Below are 25250 nucleotides of genomic sequence, written 5' to 3'. Positions count from 1 at the left end.
CTTTATAAGGCAGAGAAAATTTTTTTTTTTCAAATCGCAGATTCAAAGTCTTATCAGTTGTCAAAATCCCTTGAGAGCCAATTGTTTGAAGAACTGACTATCCCAGTGAAAGATGAGAAAGGGCTTGCATAATCTTGGCAAGATTATTAATACTAGATAAGTTTCTCATCCAGGGACTCAATAGTATTAACCAGAAGCCGTGAAGAGAGAGATTTGACTTTATAATCTAGGCCAACAAGGGCCTGTGGCCAGTGGAACTTCGGGCTTCTAAGACTGTGAGGCGCAAAGAATGCTTTATTTGGCATCCAAGGAGATGGTGTGAATTCACCTTCCCTTGAGAAGAAATGATACAACCCTGGCGATTCATGAGGTTATTTAGGATCAAAAGTTAAAATGAGATTAGGTTCAAGTGTAAACAAGACATAGGAGTGCTTTTATGTACTGTAAAGGGCTCTGCAAATATTTGGTGTTGATGTTTCTGATTAGCTGAGCCCTCAATTTCTCTGAAAAATAAATGAGTTTGGGCTTGAACATTACAACCAGTTATGTGCCTTTGAACCAGTCACTGGATTTTTTTAGTGTTTCCTAGTTTGATGGAGATCATTTTGGCCTTACCTCACACGATTATTTAGAAGCTCAAAAGTGGAAAGGCTGTGGAAAGCGTGATAGGATCTGAGGTGGTATTTTGTAGGTTTTGATTTGGTCAAGGCCTCCTGGAGTCCAAAATACAATGCATACCGCTTCCCATGACAACCACCTTAGGTAAGAAAAGCCTGCACTTTAGATAAATATGCTCCCAAAGTTAGTATTTAAATGAATTCTTTTTAATGCAATAATTTTTCTTCCACATTATCTCCAAAACAATATTCTTTAATGGAGAAGGTAGGTTGTCCTCCCCCCCCCCCCCCCCCAAGGCAGACAGAGTGCAGTGCGCTGTTTCTGGTTTACTGAATCAGGAACCTCACGGGCCCCTACAGGGCCTTTCCGGAAGATGAGACTTTACGTACCTGGGGATTTAGACTGCTGATGGAAATACAGGGCTTCTCTGTGTCTGGATGATCAAGAATACCCAGAATGGAATAAAAACACTAGAGGACAGTAAGAAGGGCTAGGGAAGCAGCAGGAATAACAAGGATTGACGTGGCCACAAAGTGACAACTTTGCTGGTGGGGAGGTGTTTCTAGCCTTTGGGGGTAAAAGGGTCTGGCCCAAAGCAGATCCCAGCTTCCCCTGGATGCCGCAGCCACCTGGCTCCCAGACTGTGGTTGGGCCAAGAGCTGCAGAGGGGGGCCCTGTCATAGCCCAAGGTGGGAAGATGCTGATGTCCAGTCAACAGACTGCCACCTCCCCATGTGCTGCCTCCCTGTGCTTTCTTGCTTTTTCCTCATTGCAGTATCTCCAGCCAACATGCTGCCTACCACCAACAGGTGCTCACGAATACCTGAGGACTCAATAACCGAAGAGTGCTTACACTATTAACAGCGACAACAGAGGCATTTGCAAGCTGCCTAGTGCCCTTGCTGATAATAAAAAGGGAAAAGGGATTGGTTTACCCAAGAGGGACATTCATAATTCTACCAGTGGAGCCTCGAGCCAGGGCAATGTCATTTTCTTACTAGTATTGTGATAGTGCTGGACCAGAAGCTGGAGCAGCCTAGAGAAACACCTTTTTTTTTTTTTTTTTTTTTTTTTTTTTTTTTTTTATAGCTATTTAAATCTAATAGGCTACAAAATCCTTTGGCTGGTAGATGCTACATTTCACAACACATATGTTATAGTACCTGGGATAGTATAATTATAATTCCTAATTTTTAAATTTCAAATATGTAGTCTATGAATCCAAGATTTTGAAATCTTTAACACTATTATCCATGAAACTAAGAGTATTTATTCAATTAGGTTGAAATCCTCAGGGAAATCCACTCTAAAGCTTTTCTGGGGGGAATATCTGATATGCTTACAAGTGAGGATTTGGGGTATGTGCATAGTTTTGGGGGATTTGGAGATTTTTAATTCTTTCATACTTTCCTACTTTCAGGTGGATATTAAGTGTCATGACCTCCTTTCTCCTGGCCATGATTGTCAAAGTAACCTTTGTCAAGGCTGTGTCACAGAAACGAGGTAGATGTTGACAATACAACAAACCATATATAAAATCAGTTTAATAGTCACTTCTGTAAGTAGATTTATATAAACAGAAAACAGTTCCAATTTTTTCTTGCCAAGCAATCAAGCAAACCACTAGGCACAACACAATTTGTAGGCAGATAGATACCTTGACAGTGGCTGGGCCCTCTCTGAGTCAGACACGAGTGCCACCTGGAGGGCCCACTAGGAACTACAGTGCAACCATAGAACCTCATGGTTTTAAGCATCAAAATACAATTTGTGAACAGTTGGGCAACACAGGCAGGAATGAACAGACTTCACCGTGGTCTGAGCTCCTGCTATTTTTCAAGCTTCTAGTAGGGAACTGAGAATGCTGTTATTGAATGAGGTACTTACAGCCGAGGTACAAAATAAAATCCTGACATCCTAAGAGTATCTATCCACTTCAGCTCGTTAATTAAGTACAGGTCAGGACATACGAGGCCAGAGAAAAGCAGGCAAATGCATGCCCTGTCTGTGCGCCCCGCTGTCTCCTCACCCTACTCTGAGGAGGGCCTCGTGTGGATCCATCAGATTCTGTACTCATAAGATGTCAGTGACTGACAGTTGAGTTTTTTTCAGAGGCATTTACACTTTAATAGGTTGAACGTATTAGTTTTAAAAAGAGAGAGACATAACGAGCTGGACTTCCGGTAGATTTCAACTGTTGGAGGCGGTATGGTGGGGAGATAATCATCTCCTTTATCAAAAACTCAATTATTCCCTTTAAACAAAGTACGTCTGTGCCTTACCAATACACTCATTTTAATGAAAGTGTTTTAAAAAGAGTATTTAATCCCTTAAAAGTCTCAGTGGTTATAAACATCTGTGTTTCCTGTGTTTATGTATGTCGCTAATGAGATACTGTCCCCTACCTCAATGCTTCTCAAATATCTCTGGTGAAAAACATTAAAAAAATTTTTTTTTCAATCAGTTGAGGGACCAACACTTGTGTAAATTAAAAAAAAAGTTATGGCAATATCTAAACGTTTAGTCTATCTTGTACTTATTTTGTTACAGCTGTTTACAGGGTGTAGGCTGGCACTGGTTTACACTTGGATATCACTGCTCTACTTCCTGTTTTCTCTTTTAAAAAAATTCCTGCAATTTGGCCTCAAGATCTCCGCCACCACAGTTACATTCAAGAGCTAGACCTGCATCTTCCTTCCAACTTTTAAAAGCGCGTGGGTCTTTGAACCACACTAATGAACATTTCAACCACTTTCCAGTCCCCGTTTGAAACTGACCCTCTTCTTGGAATGCGTTTGCACAACTCCACGTTCCCTTGTCTAGTTCGATCCCGTTCAGTTCACTGTCCGTGGTGAATTTGGCCTAGACACCAGAAGCTTGTCTTGTGTAAGACACTTGGGGAGCACAGAAGTTGACATATTTGAGATCAACAAAGAAACTCATCTAGGAGAACTATGTAGCTGACAAGACATGTATTTTCTTGATATAAAGGTTATAGGAAAGCTTCCACTAATTTTTTTTTCTTTCCTTCCTTCCCGTCCCCCGAATAAGAGGTTCAAAGAGTCTTTTGATTGACAAGCAATTGCTTCATCCACTGGTTGAGAAGCAACACATTTTTTTCTTATCTCAATAACCAAAAACTGCAAATTCCACATGGCCGTACATTAAGTAGTGTTCATACATTTCCATTTATAAGGCACAAAACCCACAAATCTCTCAGAGAAAGAAAAAAAAACCCCAAAGATTTAAAGACAACAGAATAATCTAGTAATAGAAGATGTTCATCAAAGTGGAGTGAAAGCAAACCACTTCCTTTTCAGTAACTAGGAACCTTGTACTGAATGGAAATGGAGCCTCTGAGAAGGCGTCCATGGCTCCTCGATCCACGCAGCCCCTCTCATGAGATCAGTGCGAAGTCAGCCCTCCAAGTAGCTACGTGGCCAGAACACGTCCATGGCAAGTAGCACCTCTCCCACAGTAGCTCCTGGGCAGTGATGTCCTAAACACAACTTTCTAGCTACAGAGTGCCCAGTTCACCATTCTTACCCAAAGGAGCCTTCAGGGATGGACCTGCAGTAAGCCATGCTCACCTGTCTGGGGCTTGATTACTTTAAGGGCTCAGCTCTAAGTTGAGGCATGAGTCTGCATGAGTGCCCTGAACTAGTTAGTAATATGGGTCCTTCTTGGGCTGGCATATATATACTTAAAAGGCTGGACCTTGGGTTCATCTTGAAATAAGCAGATCCCTAGAAGGACCCTTAGAACCAATTCACTCTACCAGGGGCTTTTTAAACACGCTATTAAAATGCAGAGAAGATTCCCTGGAGCAAGCCCCAGATCTTCTGGCCTGTAAGGCAGCCCTACTAGATCTCAGGTAATCCTTCAGTTCACAGGCATAAAATCAAAAGGTCCCATGATACCAAACAGTATCATTACTTGTTGGCTGGGTCTCTTGGTGGCTCTTGGTACTGTACCTCCTAGTACTGGTTGCATTAGTCTCACACGAGAATAAATTTCTTGGATGTCCACATGGATCCAAGCAATGACCGAAAGTATGACTGCTTCACAGTCCTGTATATTACCAAGGTACAGATGGGAGTGAACAGTGCTTTAGAGAAAACAGACAGAGAGATGTCATCCTGAGAAAAGGTCAGGGTTAGAGTGAGAGAGAGCAGAAACCAGAAATCAGACGAACTGGATAATTCATTGTCGAAGGGTTTCACTGAATCTTGAAGACCCTGAATTCTCCACCCCGGACAATCTGAAATCCAAAGGAAATTGGGTCGTTGGGTCAATTTATTCAATTACCAAAGACAAGCACAGAAGGGTGGCCATTCCAGTGCGGTGTGGACCAGCCACCTGCTTGTTTGCCAGTCCAAGTTGATCATCCCTTCAGCCCCAGGACTTGCCCCTGGAGGCCATAGGCAGAATTCTACAGAATTTTCAGGTATGAAGATGGTTCTTAATCCCATGTCCCATGAATCGTAGCCAAGGTCTCCTCCTTTCCTGTGTCTTGAAAGACTATGATCTAGACGGAAAAGGAACGCTCCTTTGATTAACAACTATAACAACATAACTCTTGAATCCTTTGGCTTCCCAAGGCCATTGCCACATAGCACATCCTTGGAAATACGTATTAATGTAAAAGCCAACTCTCAAAACACAAAAAGTCAACTCCTATTTCTTTCTCTCCTTTTCCCCAAATCTCAGTGGGGTGCCTCTATTCTCGCCCCACCTGCCAGCCTCAGGACTCTTTCTTCATCAGTCTGGCCTTGACTTTGCGCCTCAGGAAGGCTGCAGTGCCCGCGCTGCACGCGGTCAAGAAGAAGAAAGACAGACAGGCCATGTAGACAGACAGGGGGCCGTGGCGCTGCAGGAAGATCTCCTGCCGCCCCCGGTAGTCCAGGAGGATGGCCTCGAGCTGGGAGAGCGTGCAGACCGACAGAAACACGTGGAAGAGCTGGTGCCCGTGGCCCACGATGTCGCAGGATCCTGGGAAGTACTTCTCAGGGACCGGGCACGAGAAGAAGTAGGCGCTGACCAGGAAGAAGAGGATCTGGAGGGTGTGGTACCAGGCGGCCTGCTCCTGGCAGCCAGCCAGGTGGCACAGGGCCACTCGGTGCGCCACGGGGCTGATGTCCAGAACGAAGGCCAGCCCCGAGGGCACCACCTGACATATCTTCTTCATGACCGGGTAAGGCCTCTGGTAGCGATACTTGGCATAGCAGCAGCCGGCACAGGATAACCAGCCACAGAAGGCGGCGGCCGGCAAGAAGAAGAGCCAGAAGCGCTCGTACCAGGCCTGGTCGGAGGCGTAGAAGAAGTGGACCAAGGCGCTGCCGTACTGGTAGACGCTGACGCCGATGTAGTCCACGAAGTAGAAGGTGTAGTGCGCGAGCTCCGACTGGGACTGCAGCAGGTGCGCCAGCACGCTGAAGGTCAGGTAGGTGACGGAGGACAGCACGTAGAGGAGCAGCGGCAGCGTGCTGGCGGCGGCCCAGGGCAGGGCCTCGGCCTCGGCGAAGGCCCAGAACCGCAGGAGCACGGCCAGGGCCGCCAGCAGGTGCGTCCAGACGTTGACCACCTCGTTGTGCTTCTGAAAGAGGCTGAAGAAGTAGTAGCGCCAGCGGTGTCCCGTGGGGCGGTAGCCCGTGCGGATGTACGGCTCCCGGAAGAGCTGCGGCACGTCCGTCTCGGGGACCGTGCAGGGCATCTTGGGGAGCCCGTTCTCCAGGATCTTGGGCAGGCGGCGCAGCTGCTGCCCGCTGACCGACAGGGTGCTCAGGTGCTCCAGGATGGCGGTCGTCATGGCGCCCGGCGCGGCGGGGCGGGGATGCTGCAGCCTAGAGAAAAGGAAGGAAAATCAGCAACAGCGCAGCGAGGGCGGGACTGAGCTAACAGAGCTAGGGAACTGTGGGTTTGCTTAAGGAAACGTGGCTTCCTAGTGCTATCGCGGAGGCAGGGAGCTGCAGACAGCGTCTTTGAACCGTTTTTTCTTTTCCCATTTGTCAAATGATAGAGCTGGATCAAATCCCTCATTATCCTAACATTCTGATTTTACCTCCAATACCCACCACAGCCTAAGGCGAAGTCACATTTTATAAAACGGGAATGTTAGCCACCCTGTTTTTATGATATTTAGAAAGTAAGGGGAACTTTAAAGGCTTTGGAGTTTTCTAGATGTTATTAAAATATAATCATCAGACAGGTTCTAATAGTATGAAATATATTGAAATATAAAAATTACAAATCTTCTATTACTAATAACAGCCTACATTTCTCAAGCACCTAATCTTAAATTATTCACGGATTTCACTGGTAACTTGAAAATCTGAGATAAGCCATAGTAACCTGAACCTCAAAGTAAAGACAAACAAGTGAATCATCAGTTAGGTTGGTAAACACCTATGTATATTCTGGGAAATATTTTTAACAGTTAAACAGAATTAACACGTGGCCTAAGTTTAATATCAAATCGAGTTGCAAAGATTGTGGTTTTACTTTAAAATTATGCTCTGCAAAGGGGGTACTTTCGGATTTGTATGTCCTGGGTACCTAAATCTGTGCTCAGTGAATTTCAGGCCTCAAAAATGCTTCACTGACAACTTGGAATTTTTGGCTGGCAGATGAGACAGTTAAATGCAGCGATTATTTCATAAAAGATTTCATAAAGCAGCTGCAAAGCTTCATGTGAAGTTACTGAGTCAATAAGTGGATTTTTAGCATAGCTACAGTTTCCCTCTGTACTTCATACTTCCTAGGTGCTTTTCCTCAAAAAAGTGCCAAACTTGAATTACTTAAATGGCCCCTCTTCTATCAGAGCCCTTGTGCTGAATGAGACGCAGCAAGGGCTTCTCAGGGCACTACTAATTCTAGTGAAGAAAATTTAATCATCCTACTCACACATCTTAATCAACATAGAAAAGGAAAAAAATATATAATCATGTCTAAACTGTAGGGCATGGGAAATCAATAAAATGTAAAAAGAGTTGAGGAGACCTGGAGTACAGCCCTGGTTGTTGGCCACTTACTAGGTAACCTTGGGCAAATGCCAGAACTCAGTAAGCTTCAGTTTCCTCGTCTGTAAAAGTGGAGTCATCAGTTTATGTATCACATGGGTGGCTGTGATGGCTGAATGAGAGAATCTAAACTATAAAGTGCCTAGCACCCTGCCTGGCTCAAGATGAGTGTTCAGTAAATAGTAAGCATTGCTGTTATTTTTATTCCTATAAGCTGGGCTCTGTGTTAGGAAAACAAAGACCAATAAGATATGCTGCCTGCTTTTCGAGGTCAGAGCCTGCCAAGGAAGACAAGCAGGGAAGTCATGACCAGAACACAGGGTGAGCGCTCCACTGGAGGTGGGCACTGGCTCACGGGGGCTCTGCAAACACAAGCCAAATAGCAAGTAGGACAGGGAGGGGTGTGCAAGCTCCTCTAAGCGACCCCTGAACTGGGTCTCAATGGAAAATCAGAATTCCCAGGAAAACATGAGAAGGAAAGTGATCTCTAGGCAGAGAGCAAGGTCAAAGCACTTCTGCCAAAAGAAGGACCCATAAAGCCTGGCACACTTGAGGAGGTCACACTGGTGTGCTTTGAAGTAGAACATTGGCAGCAGGGACCTGAGCTCCAGCCCTGTGCCCCACCCTCGACAAGCCATGAGCTCCAGCCTGGGCTCTGTCATCTGAGAAACAAAGCTAACGATAGGAGAAGCTGCCTCATAAGGCGGATGGAAGGACCACTATGACATAATGTCTGTAAAGCATTTGACAGAGTGCTTGGCTCCAAGTCCGCAAAAACATCTGCTAATTACTATGACCATCCCCGTGGGAGATGAGGGCCAGTTCATGAGTAGTCAACCTAATGCCCTCTTAGAGTAGGTACCTTGTACCTACTATATAGTATGGCGGTCCCCGTAACCTTGTACTGAGTTCTTTGTTTAGCCAGGACTGACCAGTGGTCCCCTACCAGGAATGGGCCATGAACTAGTGCTCAATATAAAAATTAGAGAAATGTATTAAGAATTACTGTATCAGTCAGAAAGACAGAGAAAGGATAGGAAAGAGAAAAAAAACCTGTCATTAGAATACCTTAATTCATTTAAAAATGAACAAAAAGAAAAAAGAAAAAAAAAGAAAAAGCTAAGCAGTGTTTCTGCTTTCCGCCACCAGAGGGACCCAAGAGCCTGAGAGTTAGTTCAGTTACAGATGGAGACTCCAACTGCCCAGGGTGGCAGCTGGTGACACTGCACAGCAGAGGTAAGGGAGGGGGACACCAGAAGGTGGGAACATGTAGGGTACAGCCGGCCCCTAGGAGCAGGTGGACCCACTGTGGAGCTGGGCCTGGGACACGAGATGACATGTCAAATTGTCCTGTTGCTGGTGGCTGAGAAACGCGTGATCTTGAGGAGCTGGGCTGCCTGGGGCTCTGGGGACTCAATGGGCTCTATTCCTTAGATACAGGCTTCCACCATCTCTTGTGAAACACAGAGGGAAATCAGATAAAAATGCCGGTCTGATTCCGTGGCTGGGTGAAACAGGTGAGTCACTGGGGATAGGAGCTGCAGGACTCGTTGAGGACATTCCCTGGTACGCCCTACCTGCACTGATCAAGGGTGTTTCAATCACCTCCGGGCACCCAGAGCACCTGGAGACAGTTCTGCATCCAGAGTGAAATAGCACAAGGCTGCACGATTTCCGCTCCTCTCTGCACCCAGGAGCCTGGCAGTTCAGTTATAGATGGAGACTCCAACTGCCCTGGTGGCAGCTGGTGACATTGCACAGCAGAGGTAAGGGAGGGGGACACCGGAAGGTGGGAACACGTAGGGTACAGCCGGCCCCGGGGTCAGGTGGACCGACTGTGGAATTGGGAGCCTTGCACAACAGCAGGTTCTTACAGACTGATGACACAACCGAGTTTCTACAGACGAAATCCGTGGCTTTGGCTTGGCTATCAGTTGGAACCACATCCAGTTCAGACCTGGGAGCCAGCTGGCATCTGTCTGTTCTTATGAAGAAAGGACAGATCATGATGCTGCTTTATTGTCAATTTCCAGAAAACCCATCTGCAGAGCTCAGACCCGAAGTTCCTCCAGCCCTCGTGTCACCAGCCTGACCTCAGGGTTTTATGTAGACCAGTTCTTTCCAGAGAATTATTTTGACTTCTCTGACTTATGGAAACTAAACTAGAAAGAGGTTTCTAGGACTAAGAAGCAGAGAAGTATAAGACCAAAAGAATCTTCACATTAACCTCAAAGGAAAAGGTGCACGAGAAAAAACAATTGGCAGAATCTTCCCTTCCCTTGCAAACAAGGCCTCCTTTGTCAGGAATCCTTAAAAGTGCCATCACACCAGTCTCAGGGTCTCCTTGACTCCATCCTCTGGAGTCCTCTAGTTAGGTGAATTTCTAGTTAGGTGAAAGAGACATACTAAAAGTAAATAAATATATACTGCAACATCAGAGAAGCTCTATGAAAAAGTTAAAACGGGGGAAGAACGTCACCCCAATTTTCTAGTGCTCCATAATTTTAAAAATAAAACCAGTTTCCCAGAGAGACTTGGTGGGTAGTGGTTGGTGACTAATTTTCATATTGCTCTCATTGTTTAATTCTTAGCTAGATTTAATAATTTTCATGTTTTTCTTTTACTTCTTATGAAAACTTATATAGCACAAAATCCTCAGGTGAACTTCAGATCTACTAGAAAGTCCTCTGCAACCCGACTCCTACTGTGTGACCTGGAAGTTGCAAGGACATGACCAGCATGGCCTCGACTCAGGACATGATCGGTCATCTCCCTCAGCAATGAGGATGACAAAAATGTCTAGGTTAGGCGTGGCCAACAGTTTTTGCCCCCGGGCCAGATTAGAAAGAAAACTTTTTTCACGGGCTGGACAAAATATTAAAATTAAAAAATGTTAAATACAAAAATGATTCATTTAAGTAAATAAAATTTTATTATGTAATTTGTTTATGAATAAATGTGAGTGAAAATATTTTTAATATACAATATTATTTTAATAAAAATATAATTACATACCCTAGAAATATCCAAACTGTATTGCAATCAATCAAAACAATATTTAATTAATAGAATGAGCTTGAAGGGGTTATATCGCAAATAAAATAATTATTTCGTTTTACAAACAGCCTGGACACGTTTTCAGTTATCAACTGCAGCTATTGTCTGTGCTACAATGCCACTTGATTCAGCACACTTGACCACAAAAATAACAAATTCTTTGACCTTGGGTGTGCACTGGCAAACTCCGCCTAAAAGAATGTGGGTTTCACATCGCTGCTAAACGTCAAACAGTTCATATCGAGTACAGATGAGTACAAAAATTGTAAATCTTTATAATGGAATTTTTTTTTAAAAGAAGTATCGCGAATTCATTCAACCAATTATTGGAAGTTAACCCTAGATTAGTCACACGCGGAATTCTTTTCTGTGTATCACTATCTTCTTAAATATCTCGATTTCCAATAATCAAAGACGCTTCTGCTTCTGAGTAGCTGAGATTTTAAAGTAGCGGAGAATATTAAAAATTTAATCGCGGGCTGCATAAACTCATTACGCGGGCTGTGTGTTGGCCATGCCTGGTCTAGGTCCTCTGCCTGCAGATGAAACGGACCTCAATTTCCCTTTGGAAGGCCGGGGTCATAAAAAACTGCTAAACTAATGAGAGGGAATTACTTCTTAGTCCTTTGCTTAGCAACTAGCTCTCCCCTGGCCATAGAATTCTCCCTTTGTCTGCGAGCCACCACGATGGTGATAGGTTATACTTCTTTGTCATCATTAACTTGAGAAGCTGCTGTCCGGTGGGGCCTGACCACACCCCTATATGGGCCTTACTTCCCCCAAACCATAGTGAGCGGTGTTTCCAGACAGGCCTCAAAGGGCCAGCTATAAAGTCCGAGAGCCTTTGGAGGAAGTTCTGAAGGAAGCACACATATTGGTATCATGATGTTGGTGCAGAAACACACCTTTCAGCCTTCCCTGTGTGGTCCTGAGTCAGGGCTCCTCCCTCACTCTGGGCCTCTGTGCCCGTGCACTCTTCTCACACTCACATGGCCATCAGCTAGCTAAGATGCTCCCTGGCAGAGAGCACAACCAACCCCTCTGCTGAGTGAGACAGCTGAGATGTAAATCGTCCTGAAGAAGAACCCTCATGAACTGGAGGAGCTCAGGTCTTAAATCATTTTGATCATTTGAGCATGGATTATCTGCTCAACAATGTGCCAGAGGATGAATAAGACCCCTTACCTCAAACAGCTTATAAGAAGAGTCAGGCTTCCTGGGTCAACAGCCAACATCACCGACTGCGCAGCCAACATCACCGACTGCGCATGATCAAGTGTTACACAGAGTGAAATACAAATAGGTCTCTCTAGAGCGGAGCACGCCCAGGGCACACTGGGATGGCTGGGGGAGAAGGGGGACTTGTGCTAGGCCTTGAAGGCTGGTTAGGGCTTAGACAGGTGAAGGGGTGAGTTGTGGGATGTTCCAGGAAAAAGGCAAAGTATGAGCTGGGAGTGGTGTGGCTTCTTCGTGGGCCCTTGAGCAGAGGGGCGGTTAGGGACCCATGAAGTGAGTGGGGTAGAAGGCACGGCATCCGTGGAAGGAGTTTACACCTGTTATTCCAGGAGGAAGATGGGAGTTCATTCCTCATCTCTGAAGCTTCGAGCTTGTTCAGTCCTTTTCTCACCTGAGCTCCAGGGGGCTCCTACTGCCGACCAATGCTATTTGTTTTGGCTGGAAGGAACCCTGAATGACACTCCCCTGTTGGTCTCACCTGTTTTCTTCTCCCATCATCCCTGTCACTGGCGTTCCCACGGTTCCAGCCTCTGCCCCCTTTCCCACACCCATGGTACTCCTCACACAAGCTTCTCCCACGCCCTTGGCTTCGGCCAGTACCTGTATCAGATGATTCCAGACATATGTCTCCACCCAGATCTTTCCTGAGGTTTGGGTTTAAATATCCAACGGCTCTGGATTTGTCCAACTGAATATCCCACGGCACCTCAAACGCTACATCTTCACCCTCCTCCTTCAGCCCACACTCAACCCTCCTCCCCTTACATCTAATCAGTCAGCTAGGCCTGCTGAGTTTATCTCAGTGTTTCTAGAGTTCATTCATCCTTTCCATTCCTACTGCTGTCCCTTAATTCAGGCCTTTAAAATGAACAAATATAGACAATGAAAACAGCAGTCTCATAACTGACCTTCCTTCCTCAGCAGATGGTTCCCCTGCTTCATGTCCTCCAAACCCTCACTTTTCCAAACCACTTCAGGGTGACAGTTTAAAAATAGAAATCTGATCACTACTCCCCTCCTCCAAATTCCTCAATAGCTCCCCACTGTTTACAACACGGACTGTAAGCCCTGAAGAGCACACAGGCCCTTCTTCTGTTGACTCCCATCCTATCCTGGCCCCCTTTCCCAGGAGAGGGGCTGTACCCGCAGGTCACTTTGATACCTGGATCATAATCCTGGGAGTTTTCCAAAGCACCACTCTATCTCCCGTGTGTGCTTCTGCACACAGTGACGGCCTCAGCACCCTCTGGCCCTCAACCCTGGCTCCTCAACCTTCTGTGCAGGAGCCAGCTCACCAGGAAGGCTTTCCTAACCCCTGGCGACCATCACCCCCGTCCGGCCGCCCCCGCACATTTCTCTCCTGGGCCCTGATCACTGCTTTACTCCGCTCACTCCCCCAGCTCCTTCAGGGACAGAAACTGTGGGGCACATAACTTCCCATGTCTAAAATGGTATGCGGCATATAAAATAATTACACACTAATAATTATTTACTGAGTGAATTCATTCTGTAAGCCCAGACATATGGCGCCGATTTCCTTCTGTTTGGCAAGATTGAGGGATAAAAGAAATAATTGCTTGGGAGCTGGGAGGTTTGGTGGTTCATGTTGGCTCTACTTAGTTAGCTGTGTGGCCTGGCCAGGGTGCTCAACGACTCGGCGTCCGTTTCCCCGTAACTCTGGGTGGGTGGGAGCAGGTGACCACCTGTCTCTCTACCTCTCGGGAATAAAAGAGAATAAAAAGAAGAAATGGTAATAAAATGAGAAGTAGTTGGATACCACTTGGAAGAGGCAAAACATGCACATTAAAGTGCTAGTACTATTTGAACTGGAGACCTCACAGAAAGATTACAAATTAGTAATGTATGCGTTTTCTGCTTTATAATTGATTTTAGTGCATTATTTCAAAATGGAACAGGAATTTAATTTAATCCTCTTAATACCCAGCCCAACTACTTTATAGAGAGTTTCCAGTAGACTCAGATTATAATAAAGTTGGAATTAAAAGTTCTATTTTAATATAAACTAGTATTTCACTCTTTTACTAATATGAGTGTGATATCTGTACCAGGAATTCTATTAACATTTATAAGAAAGTGTCATAAAATGTTACAGCATGCTTTGGACTATTTAGGGTCCAATCTTAAAATTTTTTATCTCAAGTGCTCCTTTAAAACTATTTAAAAAAAATAAAGACAATTACTCTAAAATGGAAAGAGAAAAAAGCAAGGTAAGACCTCTGTTCGTGGCAATAATTTTACATTTTTGCCTAAAACTGTGTATTTAGATTTTCTTTTTAAATCAAAACTAAAGCATGCATTTTAAAAGTCTGGCTTTGTTTACCTCGTTTTGACTGATGAAAACTACCCAGAATGTATTTTCTTTTCATAATGAGGTTAATAAAACAATGAAACAATGAAACGGCTGTTGCTGGTGACGGTTGTGGACCCCTGAAAACACAGTAAAAACATGTTAAGTGCCCACAGATAACCCTTTAGCTTTCAGAGAAGAGCTGTGTGGACCAGCAGAGCAGCCTGTCTCCCGTCTCTTAGCAACAGAGTTAACTGCGTACAGCAGGTATGCCCACTGCCCTCACTACTCCTGGAAACCTCTTCCACTCGCTAGGTTTCCCCTCAGTGGGAGCTCCATGGTGATGGTCCCACTCCTGTCCTCGCGTCTCCCTCAGGCACCTCTGTAGGATGCGGGCTTTTCCCCTGGTCCTTTCTTGCACGTCTCCACCACCGTCCCCAGCCATCCTCCACCCCTGCCCTAGTTATTCTGCTGTCGCTCGGGCCTTTGTGCTTCTGTAAATGCCTGGAGGGCCTATGCCATGGAACACCTTCTGTTCCTCTTCATGTCCTAGCTCAGAGTGCCCTGGGAAGCCTTCCCGTTAGGTCTCTCTTCGCCTACGCTGCCCGCCGCACTGCGGTCCTCTGTTAGAGCAATGTCCCTACCGTACAGCTACCACACTCCTGTGTACACTACATGTGTCTCTGCCCTGTAACCCGGAGAGACCCTCTGAGGCCCGAGAATCTTTCCTCACCTACCACCGTGCCCAGCACACAGCGGATGTTCCAATCAACTGCTGTTGAATAAATGAACGAACGAAATGAAAATGTCAGAATAATAACAACAAACACTTATATGGATGGTGTTTCACATGCCTGGCAGTGTCCTAGAGGCTCTTCACAAGTATTAACTCATTTAAACTTCCCAACAACTACTACCTGGCATTGGCACTATTTCCTATCATCATTCTCACTTCACAGATGATGAAACAGAAGCACAGAGAGGTTCATTAACGTGCCCAAAGCTACACAGTAAATCACAGAGCCAGGAAGTAACCCAAAGTAGTTGGCCCTAAAGCCTGGGCTGTTAACCATTATGCCTTCAAAAAAAGCACTTTTAGACTAAACTCAAATATTTTTCGAAAACGAGCGATGTCAGATATGCTACTGTGACACCGCTTTGCTCCATTAACAAAGATAATTTGCAGCTGGCCCCATAAAAGCAATCAGTATCGCAAAGCTTTTCAGTTCTTTGCCACTGAGTTTATTTGTGAATCAGATTGCGGTATTCTCTAAGAGAAGGAAGCACGACAGCCACATAATCTGAGTGGAATCTATCAGATAATCCAAGTGGGTGTAACCAGATGGAAAGTGCTTTATAAACCCCACAGGCCTCTTTCATCTCAAAGAGAGTGGGACTTGCAGCGGCTGGCTTTGCAGAGCTGGTGCAGTGAGACATTCTAATCATAAACCCAAAGATAAGGTTGCTTATCAGCCCGCTGGAAGAAAGCAGGCCGACAATGAGGAGAGGCACTGATTCTGCGGCTCCCATAGCATGCTATCTGGAAAGCCTTTCCCTGGGTAACAAAGTAGAGAACTGAATTAAAAGCTCCTTATTTGGGAAATGGACATGGCTTGGTACTGATCTGAAGGCCAAAGAGAAGCGCTCCAAAGCGATGGTGTTCCCTGGTGTACGGCAAGGACCCTACCTGTACGGACCACAAACGTGGCTTAGCTGGTTCCCTGGAAAAGCACTGGATGAGGAATTGAAAGTCCCGACGTCTAGTTCTAGCTCTACCACTAACTATGGGGCTTTAGGCAGCTCACTCAACCTCTCTAGGCCTCAGTGGTCTCGTCCATAAAATAAGAGTATAATCTCAACAAACTTGGATACTCTAAAATTCTAGAATTCACCTGGGCTATGTTCTTCTGCTTTGTACAGAAGATCAAGCCGTGTGCGAAAATCACCGAGAGACGGATCCTGTGACATTGCCTCGTGTCACCGTGTGGGGGCTCCACAGATGGCAGGAAGGTGGCCTGCTGCTCGTTGGACAGAGAACAAAAGGGCAGCAACTTCCATGAAAGAAGGCAGAAGAAATGCGTCCAGAATCCACAGAAGCCCAGCTCACACAGCCATGCCTAACCATAAATGGCTGAGAAAAAACAGCCGTCAGAATGCCAACCTGGTGTCCGTCCCTGAGGACTGGACCCACGCTTCGAGCAGCCGCTGGTCGAACCAGAGACAGAGGTGGAGGGTGGGGCTGCCAACAGCCTCAGACGCTCCGGGGGTCCCCACAGTCATCCGTCAGAGGAGAGGCTGCTGGGCCCACACCAACCTTTGGAGCCACACCTGCCAAGCATATCACCGTTTATACAGTCATGTTTTCAAGAGCAGCACCACGGGCAGAATCCTATTATTAGCAGAGATAATTTTAACATGGACTCAGATTTGCCCATGGTCCACACGTCTCCTCTCTCTAAGTAAGAAAACCTAACAAACATAAATAGGATCTTGATATCCCCAAATGGGAGATCTGATTTAATAAGCTATGATAAACCTATAAAATAGGATGTGACACACATATCTAAATAACTACAGTGTAGATATATTAACATTTATTGCTATAGAAAGATGCACGTGAACTATATATGTGTCTGCTCCACTGTTTTCTCACTGTAGTCTCCCTGCACTCAGAGCAGTGAGTAACTAGCACCCAGTAAATGCTCAACAAAGATTTCCTGAATAAATAGAGGAATAGAAGACACTGTTATGAGGAGGCAAATTAAAAGTACGTGTTCTGTGTTCATAAACACAGGCACAGAGAAAGTACGGAAGAGCATATAATCAAAATATTAACATCGATATTGGTACGTGGGAAGATTACGGGGAATTTTCTTTTCTTCTGGAGTGGATACTATCATTATAGTACTTTTAAACAAAGAACATTTACTACCTTCGTGATTGGAAAAATAGTTATTGCTATTCTGCAAATAGAAATATATGACATAAATATAAATATAATATGATAAATATGTAAAACTTGGAAAAACAAGATTAATTAGTATAATGTATATGAAGATACTCCCTGCTACAAAACAAAACAAAAAACCTTCAGCATTATAAAGGAATACATACTTATTTGCATTATCCTGTGCATTTTGAGCTCAACTAGTTAGCATACCATACTAATAAAATTATTTTTAAGAGTAACCTAGTAACCTGCCATGAGGTAAGCTAATGGTCATGGGGGTTTGAAGGGTATAAAACATGCAACTCCTACTGTTAAGGCAGCAATTGTGTGTTCCTTTAGGCTGGGAAAGCCAGTACAGGGGGTTAGCATCGTGCTTATGCCGTTAGCATCGTACTTACGGACCACATGGAGGAACTGGTTTGGCTGTGTACGGCGGAAGAACACGCAGTAACACCGTGTATGAGTGAGGGAGTTGGTGTCCCCCAGAACACTTACCTACGCCATTTTGGACTGTTAAAAGCATGAGTGGTCCATTTGTGTTGCTTTGTTTGGCAACTTTTTGGTCCTTATCATGGCTCCTGAACTGTGTTAGGATAGGTAAGTGACAGGCTAGGGTGTGTTTCGACTTACACCAAAACTGGCGTTATTCACTGTCGTAGGAACAGAACTGTGCCATAACCCGAGGACCCTCTATACACAATATTGTCATAATCACACAAACCCAATGGCCTTAATGAGCGAGTCGATCCCTGACCATGTGGGCGCCTGACATGGCCAAACCCTCTCTCTAAAAGAGGCACGTTGCCCCTATGTGCCACAGATGTGCCAGGAACACGTGCGGCCTTCTGGGCTCAGTGACCTTTCCACCTCTGAATTTTTTCCTCCCTAACTTCCCATAATATTGATAGTAGAAAGAAAAGACAATTTTATTTTGCTGCTGGGCCTGGGGCGTCTGTCCTCTGAGTGCCTTTTTCTCTTTCTCCAACTGGAATTCTCTAGTTGGGATATCTGAAATTCTTTTCTTTCTTCCTTAATTCCTTCCTTCCTTCATTTCTTTCTTGTTTCCTTCTTTCTTTTCTCCCCTTTTTCCATGTGCATGTACTTTTGTTGTAAGGTACCAAAAAGCTGCAAAAGTAATATTGATATTCTAGGAGGAAGAGGTCAGGCTTTCCTGTCCTGTCCTTCCTGTGGGGAAAGGAGGGAGAAGAATGTAGAAGTTTTTGGCTTGCAAGAAACAATGGGTCATTTAGTTTTAAATCTAAAATAAAAGTTAATGGAAAAACTTCTTCTCTTTCAATGGGAGACAGAACTTACATACCACCTTGCATTGATTGAGGTACCTCCCTCTTCCTGGAATCTTGAGAGTAAAATACCTCTACGCTAGTGAGGGAAGATGCACCCTAAAAGGTTTGTAAACATCTTTGATTGTGTTACCTTGAAAGTCTTAATGTTTCTGTGTATCCCCTAAACCAGTGGTCCCCAACCTTTTTTGGGCCATGGACCTGTTTAATGTCAGAAAATATTTTCATGGACCAGCCTTTAGGGTGGGACGGATAAATGTATCACGTGACCGAGACAAGTGTCAAGAGTGAGTCTTAGATGGATATAACAGAGGGAATATGGTCTTTTTTTAAAAATATAACATTGTTCAGACTTAAATATAAATAAAACGGAAATAATGTAAGTTATTTATTCTTTCTCTGTGGACTGGTACCAAATGGCCCTCGGACCGGTACAGTTCGCGGCCCGGGGGGTTGGGGACCACTGTTCTAAACAAATGTTGTCAGCTTGTGCCATGATGTCATGCTCTCCCCCGCCCATGTGTGGTCAGGGGTATATAAGCAGCCCCTGAACTATTTTTGGGACTGCGCAATTAGGGTCTACTGCCCCGTGTCAGCCATATGCAGCCGGCATATTTAATAAATCTCTTCCTTTAATAAAAGTCTTCAAAATTCATCTGGACTGGGTATCTCTGCATGAACCCGATAGAGTGAGGTACAGTGCCTTTCAGAATTTGGGGTGCGGTACTTTATAACACTGTGTGTGTGTGTGTGTGAGAGAGAGAGAGAGAGAGAGACAGAGAGAGGGACAGACAGGGACAGACAGACAGGAAGGGAGAAATGAGAAGCTTGTAGTTGCGTCACTTCAGTTGTTCACTGATTGCTTTCTCATATGTGCCCTAAGCCAGTGACCCCTTGCTCAAGTAAGTGACCTTGGGCTCAAGCCAGCAACCTTTGGGCTCAAGCCAGCAACCATGGGGTCATGTCTATGATCTCACGCTCAAGCCAGCAACCTCAGGGTTTCAAACCTGGGTCCTTTGCATCCCAGTCTGACACTCTATCTACTGCACCACCGCCTGGTCAGGCATGTGAATATACTTTTAAAATAGACTATTTTTTAGGTTCCTGGCAAAACTGAAACAGCACAGAGAGTTACCATATATCCCTGTCTCCACATATGTATGCATAAGCCTCCCTCACTATCAACATCCCCACCAGGACGGTACATTTGTTACAATCAGTGAAGCTACACTGAAACATCATTACATCCAAAGTCCATAGTTTAAACAAGGCTTCAACCTTGGTGGTGTACACTATGGGTGTAGATAAATGTGTATAATATCATGCAAAACTGTCTCACTTCCCCCAAAATCCTATGCGCTCCCTATCTTCCCACCTAACTAACCTCTGGCAACCACTGATCTTCTTTACTGTTTCCACACTTTTCCCTTTTCCTGAATGGCATTGGTTGGAATTATATAGTTTGTAACCTTCTCAAATTGGCTTCTTTCTAGTAATATTCATTTAAAGTTACCAGTTTATGTATCCATTCACCTACTGTAGGACATCTTGGTTGCTTCCAAATTTTAGAAATTATGAGGAAATCTGCCATAACCATCCATGTGCTGGTTCTTCTGCGTACATCAGTTTTCAACTCACTTGGGCAAATACCAAGGAGCATGCTTGCCGAATCTGAATTTTCTTCCTTGTTACCTCCTGTACTTTCCACATCCCAGCTAATCTCCTCACTTCAGTGGTACTATTTTCCAAACGCAGCCATGTAAACCCAGAACGCACCTTCCACATGCAATAAACAGTATCTGTGTTTAATTCTAGTGGGAGAATTCGGAGGAGCTGGGAAGTCTGGAACGCACAGAAGCAGTCTACTACATCAATCAACAGGTTAGCTGGACTTGATGATCATTTTTCTTCAGAGACTTCTCGTTTAGGTAAAGGCAAGCTCTGCTACCTGAAATGCCTGGTAATGAAAGCCTAGGGAGAGGACTCTCCCTGGACTGTTCCTAAGAGTGTAGCCTCCGCCTCATGCATGCGGGCTGGCGTCAGGAGCACAGCCTCTGGGCCTGTTCTAGCCTTTCTCGGGCAGGAAGCTCCATCGCCCATCGGAATACCTGCTGGGACCCGGGCCAGCCCAGGTGAACCCTGAAGAGACCTGCAGACTTCCACTGGCAGGAAATCAATCTTGGAAATGTACTTTCCATAGCAGAATAATCAGATAACAAATTGAGTCTGGGTGGGAGCGCTATGTAAGGAATGTGGTTTCCTAGCCATGAAAAGTTAACCCTTTTGCAGCAAATGCAGTGCTCTCGCTGGGTGGTCCCCGGGCTAGGGCTTTTTCTTCGCTGCTAAGAAAGGATCACTTCATTCTCAGTTTCCTTTCAGATAGCCTCAAGGCCTTGGTTCTGTTCCACATTGGCCATGAAGAGGTCTTCTCCAAGCCACCTTCTCCCTGACTCTTTACCTGTCTATTCTACACGTTTGGTATTGGAACACACAGACTCATGTGCTACTTCGCGGATGTGTGTGGCGAGCCCTCTCTCTCCTATGGATTGGGTTGCAAGCTCCTTGAGACAGGAACACTGACTTTCCCATTCTCTGTTTCTCCTATTGGCAACTATCCGAGTAAGGGTGCCCCAGAATGTGTCAATAGAAAGTGGTTCAAACACAAAGTGAAACAAGACTCTCCTTTGGCCCTCCTTGCTTCTAAAGGTAAAACTGGTGAGAGCTGAGATAACGAAAATGCGAGGCATTTTTCAAAAGGAAACACCATTTGAGTTGGATGCTTATCAGCGTGTGGTTCATCTAAGTGGTAGGTATCCTTTAACAGTATTTAAATTGCTAACTGATCGCCAATCCTCAGCTCACTGTTGGTCCGTTTCCCCCTACCATTGGTACTTTTGTCCTCAAGAATGTCCAAGCGGAGATGCAGGAAATAGAGAGGCAAGGCAGGCTAAAAGAGTAAAATAACGTTGGAGCAGGAGTCAGAAGACCTAGTTTTTTATTCTTGTCGCACAGAAGAAGGCAGAATGGACTGTCCTGGTTCTCTGAACAAGCCACACACATCACATTGCCAATGTTAATTGTACCCCTCTATGCCTGGCAAAGCCTGCCTCTCTTTCGCATTCAGGCCGAGATATAATCTCCTCTGTGAAGTTTAGCAACAGCCTCAAGCTGAGTGAAGCACATCCTGTTGCATTAAGCACAGCCTTGGCACCTCCCAGCATTGTGTTGTAATGATTGTGCATGCTTCTTCCTTTACAAAATTTAGAATATTAAAAAAAAATTTTTTTTTAGTTTGTGAGAAAAGTTGAAGCACAGAGAATTTAAATGACCTATTCAAAGCCCTAATCCCAGTCAGCCATAAAGGATGGGCAGGCCAATCTGCTTCTGACTTCGGTGTCCCAAGAGCCCAGCCACCTGTGCTTCAGAAAGAGAAAGTCCACCAAACATGAACGGTGAAGGAGATCGCTGAGAAGTGAGTGCCTGGCCGCGTCTGAGCTGCTGACAGACGGGAATCCTGGCTTGCTGTAACATCTTAAGTGTATTATCCAAGCGACCACTCCCAATCACTCCAGGAGGCTCTCCTGTAGGGCATCCCTGACAACCTCGCTCCTCCTCCCAGCGTGGCCTCTTCTACGATGGGAAGTAGTAATTCCTAATCAGCCCCTGATCTGGCTGCAAAGCATTAGTCAGACCAGAGGCGCTCTGTTCTACTCAGTCAGGTCAATAACCAGGACCTGTCACACAGCTGCAGCGTTCACCTCCACGGCATTACAACCACCGGCCCAGCCTGTGAGTTCTACCGCGGCCGTTACCACTCATTGCTCAGGATTACTTTCGCGCCAAGATCTCCGATTGGAAGTTCCCCCTTCCCGATCACAACACTCCTGACTCAGACCCGTGGTGTTTTCTCACACCTGCTAACACACTCGGGCTCCTCGTCACCTCTACTCCTCCAGCACCTCTTCTCTCTCAGTCCACGTGCCTCATCTGGCCCCTCTGCCCTCTCAACACAGACTGGGCCTGGAGCTTGCCTTCTTCCACTAGAAGCACTGTTATCACCTCTATACATACATCTCATGACAACAGTGTGTCACCAGGGGGGAAAGGAGAAGCCTGTCTCTTCACAGACACTGTGTTGGGAGAAACCGGAGGTCCAGGGGGATACACTCAGCTCGAAGACCCCCTGGAGCTAAATGACTGTAGGCACTTGCTTCTGCGTCAGGATCCAGGAAAACATTCCTCCTCCTCTTTATTGTCGAAGCACCCATGATATTATATTTATGGCAGTAATTTTAGAAGAATTCTGTTCAGAACTATAAGAAGTCCAATATTGGGCAGAGAAGAATGTTACTAAAAACAGCGTGGAGGTGGGAGGGGCATTTCCAAGATCAGTGCTGTGCTTGTTTAGTCAACCAATGTTTACTGCCATCAGCGTAGAGAGGACTTAAAGAGGAAATCCATTCCTCCTCACTCCACTTCGTCCTGTGACCTTAGCAATTATTATACAACTGTAGCCTGGGGCCAGAGTCACAAAGAGTCGTGTGTGTTTAATGGCTATAGTGTAGCTTCAGAATCCTCGGCCAGGGACAGGCTTGCAGAGGCCCAAAGTGCCTCTACCAGCAGGTGTTTGGTGAGTAGGGGTGGGGCATGGCAAGAGACTGCTTCCTGATTCCAAAGGAGAGATTCATGCACATTACACTTTCTTTTTTTTCTTTTCTTTCTTTTTTTTTTTTTAGCAAGACAGGGACAGAGAGGAAGGGAAAGAGATGAGAAGCATCAACTGGTGGTTGCAGCAGTTTAGTTGCTCACTGATTGCTTCTCATATGTGCCTTCTCTTATGAGGCTCCAGCTGAGCGAGTGACCCCTTGCTTAGGCCAGCGACCTTGGGCTCAAGCCAGCGATCTAGGGCTTCAAACCAGTGACCTTTGGGCTCAAGCCAGCAACCATGGGGTCATGTCTATGATCCCACTCACAAGTCGGTGACCCTGCGCTCAAGCTGGTGACCCCGCATTCAAGCTGGTGAGCCCAAGGAGCCTGCGCTCAAGCCAGCAACTTTGGAATCTGGGTCCTCAGTGTCCCAGGTCGACACTCAATCCATTGCACCACTGCCTAGTCAGGCTATACTTCTTTCTTATTAGATGTGGAACAGGTTACAAAATGAGATGTGTAAAAATCAGTTCAAGAATTCAGAACTGCAAACGTTTTTCAATTTCTTCATGAGTACAAAGTACTGGTTTGAATGATGGTAACTTGGTGTTTATCTTAGCCTCATAAATTAGTAATAAAACATGTCCGGGTTGCAGGATGTTTCTCAGCAACTCGCCACCCCATGCTATATGACCTACCACTTGGAGAATAACTGAACTAAGTACCCTCCAGCTTCCCTGCCTCGTTACGGGTTGACAGAAAGGTCAGCAGAAGCCTTGAACATCCTTGTCTTAAGAGGGAGTTTAAAACTCCTACTGGAAATGGCTTAAGCAACAATGGGCAAATTTAGGATTAACTAAAAAGTCAAACTCCTGATTGAGGTTTCTAGGTCAGTTTCACTTTAGAAAGGGCCAAGTATAAGAACAGCCATTTCTCTTCACTGTAACATAACCTCCAGTCTCAGATGACATCGGATTATCTGTGCAAGGGCCACCTGAGTGCCCAGATTGTTTCCAGCTGAAGTGCCACGGCCACGGTTTCTGCATCAGCTGCCCACCAACATAAAGCTGAAAGATACACAGTCCTTGCCCACTGCCTCGGCACTGCCACACAAAACCTGTGGGCCCCGGGAGACTCAGACTCTGATTGTAAGAGCAGCCAAGAGATCAGACTCCTTCCAGTCCTTGCTCAAATCTCACCTTCGCAACAGCCCTACTGATCTAATAATGCATTTGCCTCCTCCCCAGCACTCGAGAACCCCCTTACTAGCTTTTTCTTTGTTTTCTGTAGTGCTTTTTACCTGTGAGTTATTTCCTCATACTTCTAGAATCTTGTGGTGAAACACACCTAACAAAGTTTCCCTTCTTAACCCCTTTACGTGTTAAGAAACAGTTTAGTACTGTTAACGACATCCACGTTGTTGTGCAGGCAGTCTTCAGAACTCCCATCTTGCAAAACTAACACTCTGTACCTATTAAACAACTCCCCACTCTCCTCTTCCTCCAACCCCTGGCAAACACTCTTCTATTTTCTGTTTCTGTGAATTTGACTTCTCACAATACCTCATGTAGTAAAACCAATCCTACAGCATTTGTCTTTTTGTGACTAGCTTATTTCACTTAGCATAATGTCCACCAGGTTCACCCACGTTGTAGCATGGGTCGGAATTTCCTTCCTTTGAACACAGGTGTTCAAGTATCTCTTTAAGACCCTGCTTTCAATTCTTATGGGTATATACTCAGAAGCAGAATTTCTGGATCACTGGTAATTTTATTTTTTAATTTTTTGAGCACCTGTCATACTGTTTTCCATAGTGGTTGCACCATTTTATATGCTTATCACAATGCATAAGAGTGCTAATTTCTCTGCACCCTTGCCAACACTTGTAATTATTTGTTTTTTTATTGTAGCCATCCTAATGCATGTGATATTAATATATCATTACTATTTATTGTTTATTATCTGTCCTACCCAGTACTGCTGCTGGTCTAGAATATGAGCCCCACTGGCAGAGGGATTTTTGTCTGTTTGCTCACTGTTACATCCCTTGCACCTAGTACAGTACTTGGCGTATGGTAAACACTCAGTAAATATTCATGTAAAAATGAATAAAT

General features: G+C 45.2%; 1 protein-coding gene across 1 annotated transcript in view; it reads right to left on the bottom strand.

Annotated features, from left to right (window-relative positions):
- Positions 1-2147: 2147 nt before the first annotated feature.
- The window catches only part of PAQR8 (progestin and adipoQ receptor family member 8), a 43723-nt gene continuing 20620 nt past the window's right edge, over positions 2148-25250 (bottom strand). Inside the window, exon 2 of the mRNA XM_066252568.1 lies at positions 2148-6461. Coding sequence (XP_066108665.1) covers positions 5363-6427 — 1065 coding nt within the window. The 5' untranslated portion in view covers positions 6428-6461 and the 3' untranslated portion in view covers positions 2148-5362. The remainder of the gene's footprint in view (positions 6462-25250) is intronic.

This window comes from Saccopteryx bilineata, chromosome 1, assembly GCF_036850765.1.
Source record: "Saccopteryx bilineata isolate mSacBil1 chromosome 1, mSacBil1_pri_phased_curated, whole genome shotgun sequence".
Taxonomy (NCBI): Eukaryota; Metazoa; Chordata; class Mammalia; order Chiroptera; family Emballonuridae; genus Saccopteryx; species Saccopteryx bilineata.
The sequence above is the reverse complement of the archived record's forward strand: the minus strand, read 5'-3'. Positions and strand labels throughout refer to the sequence as shown.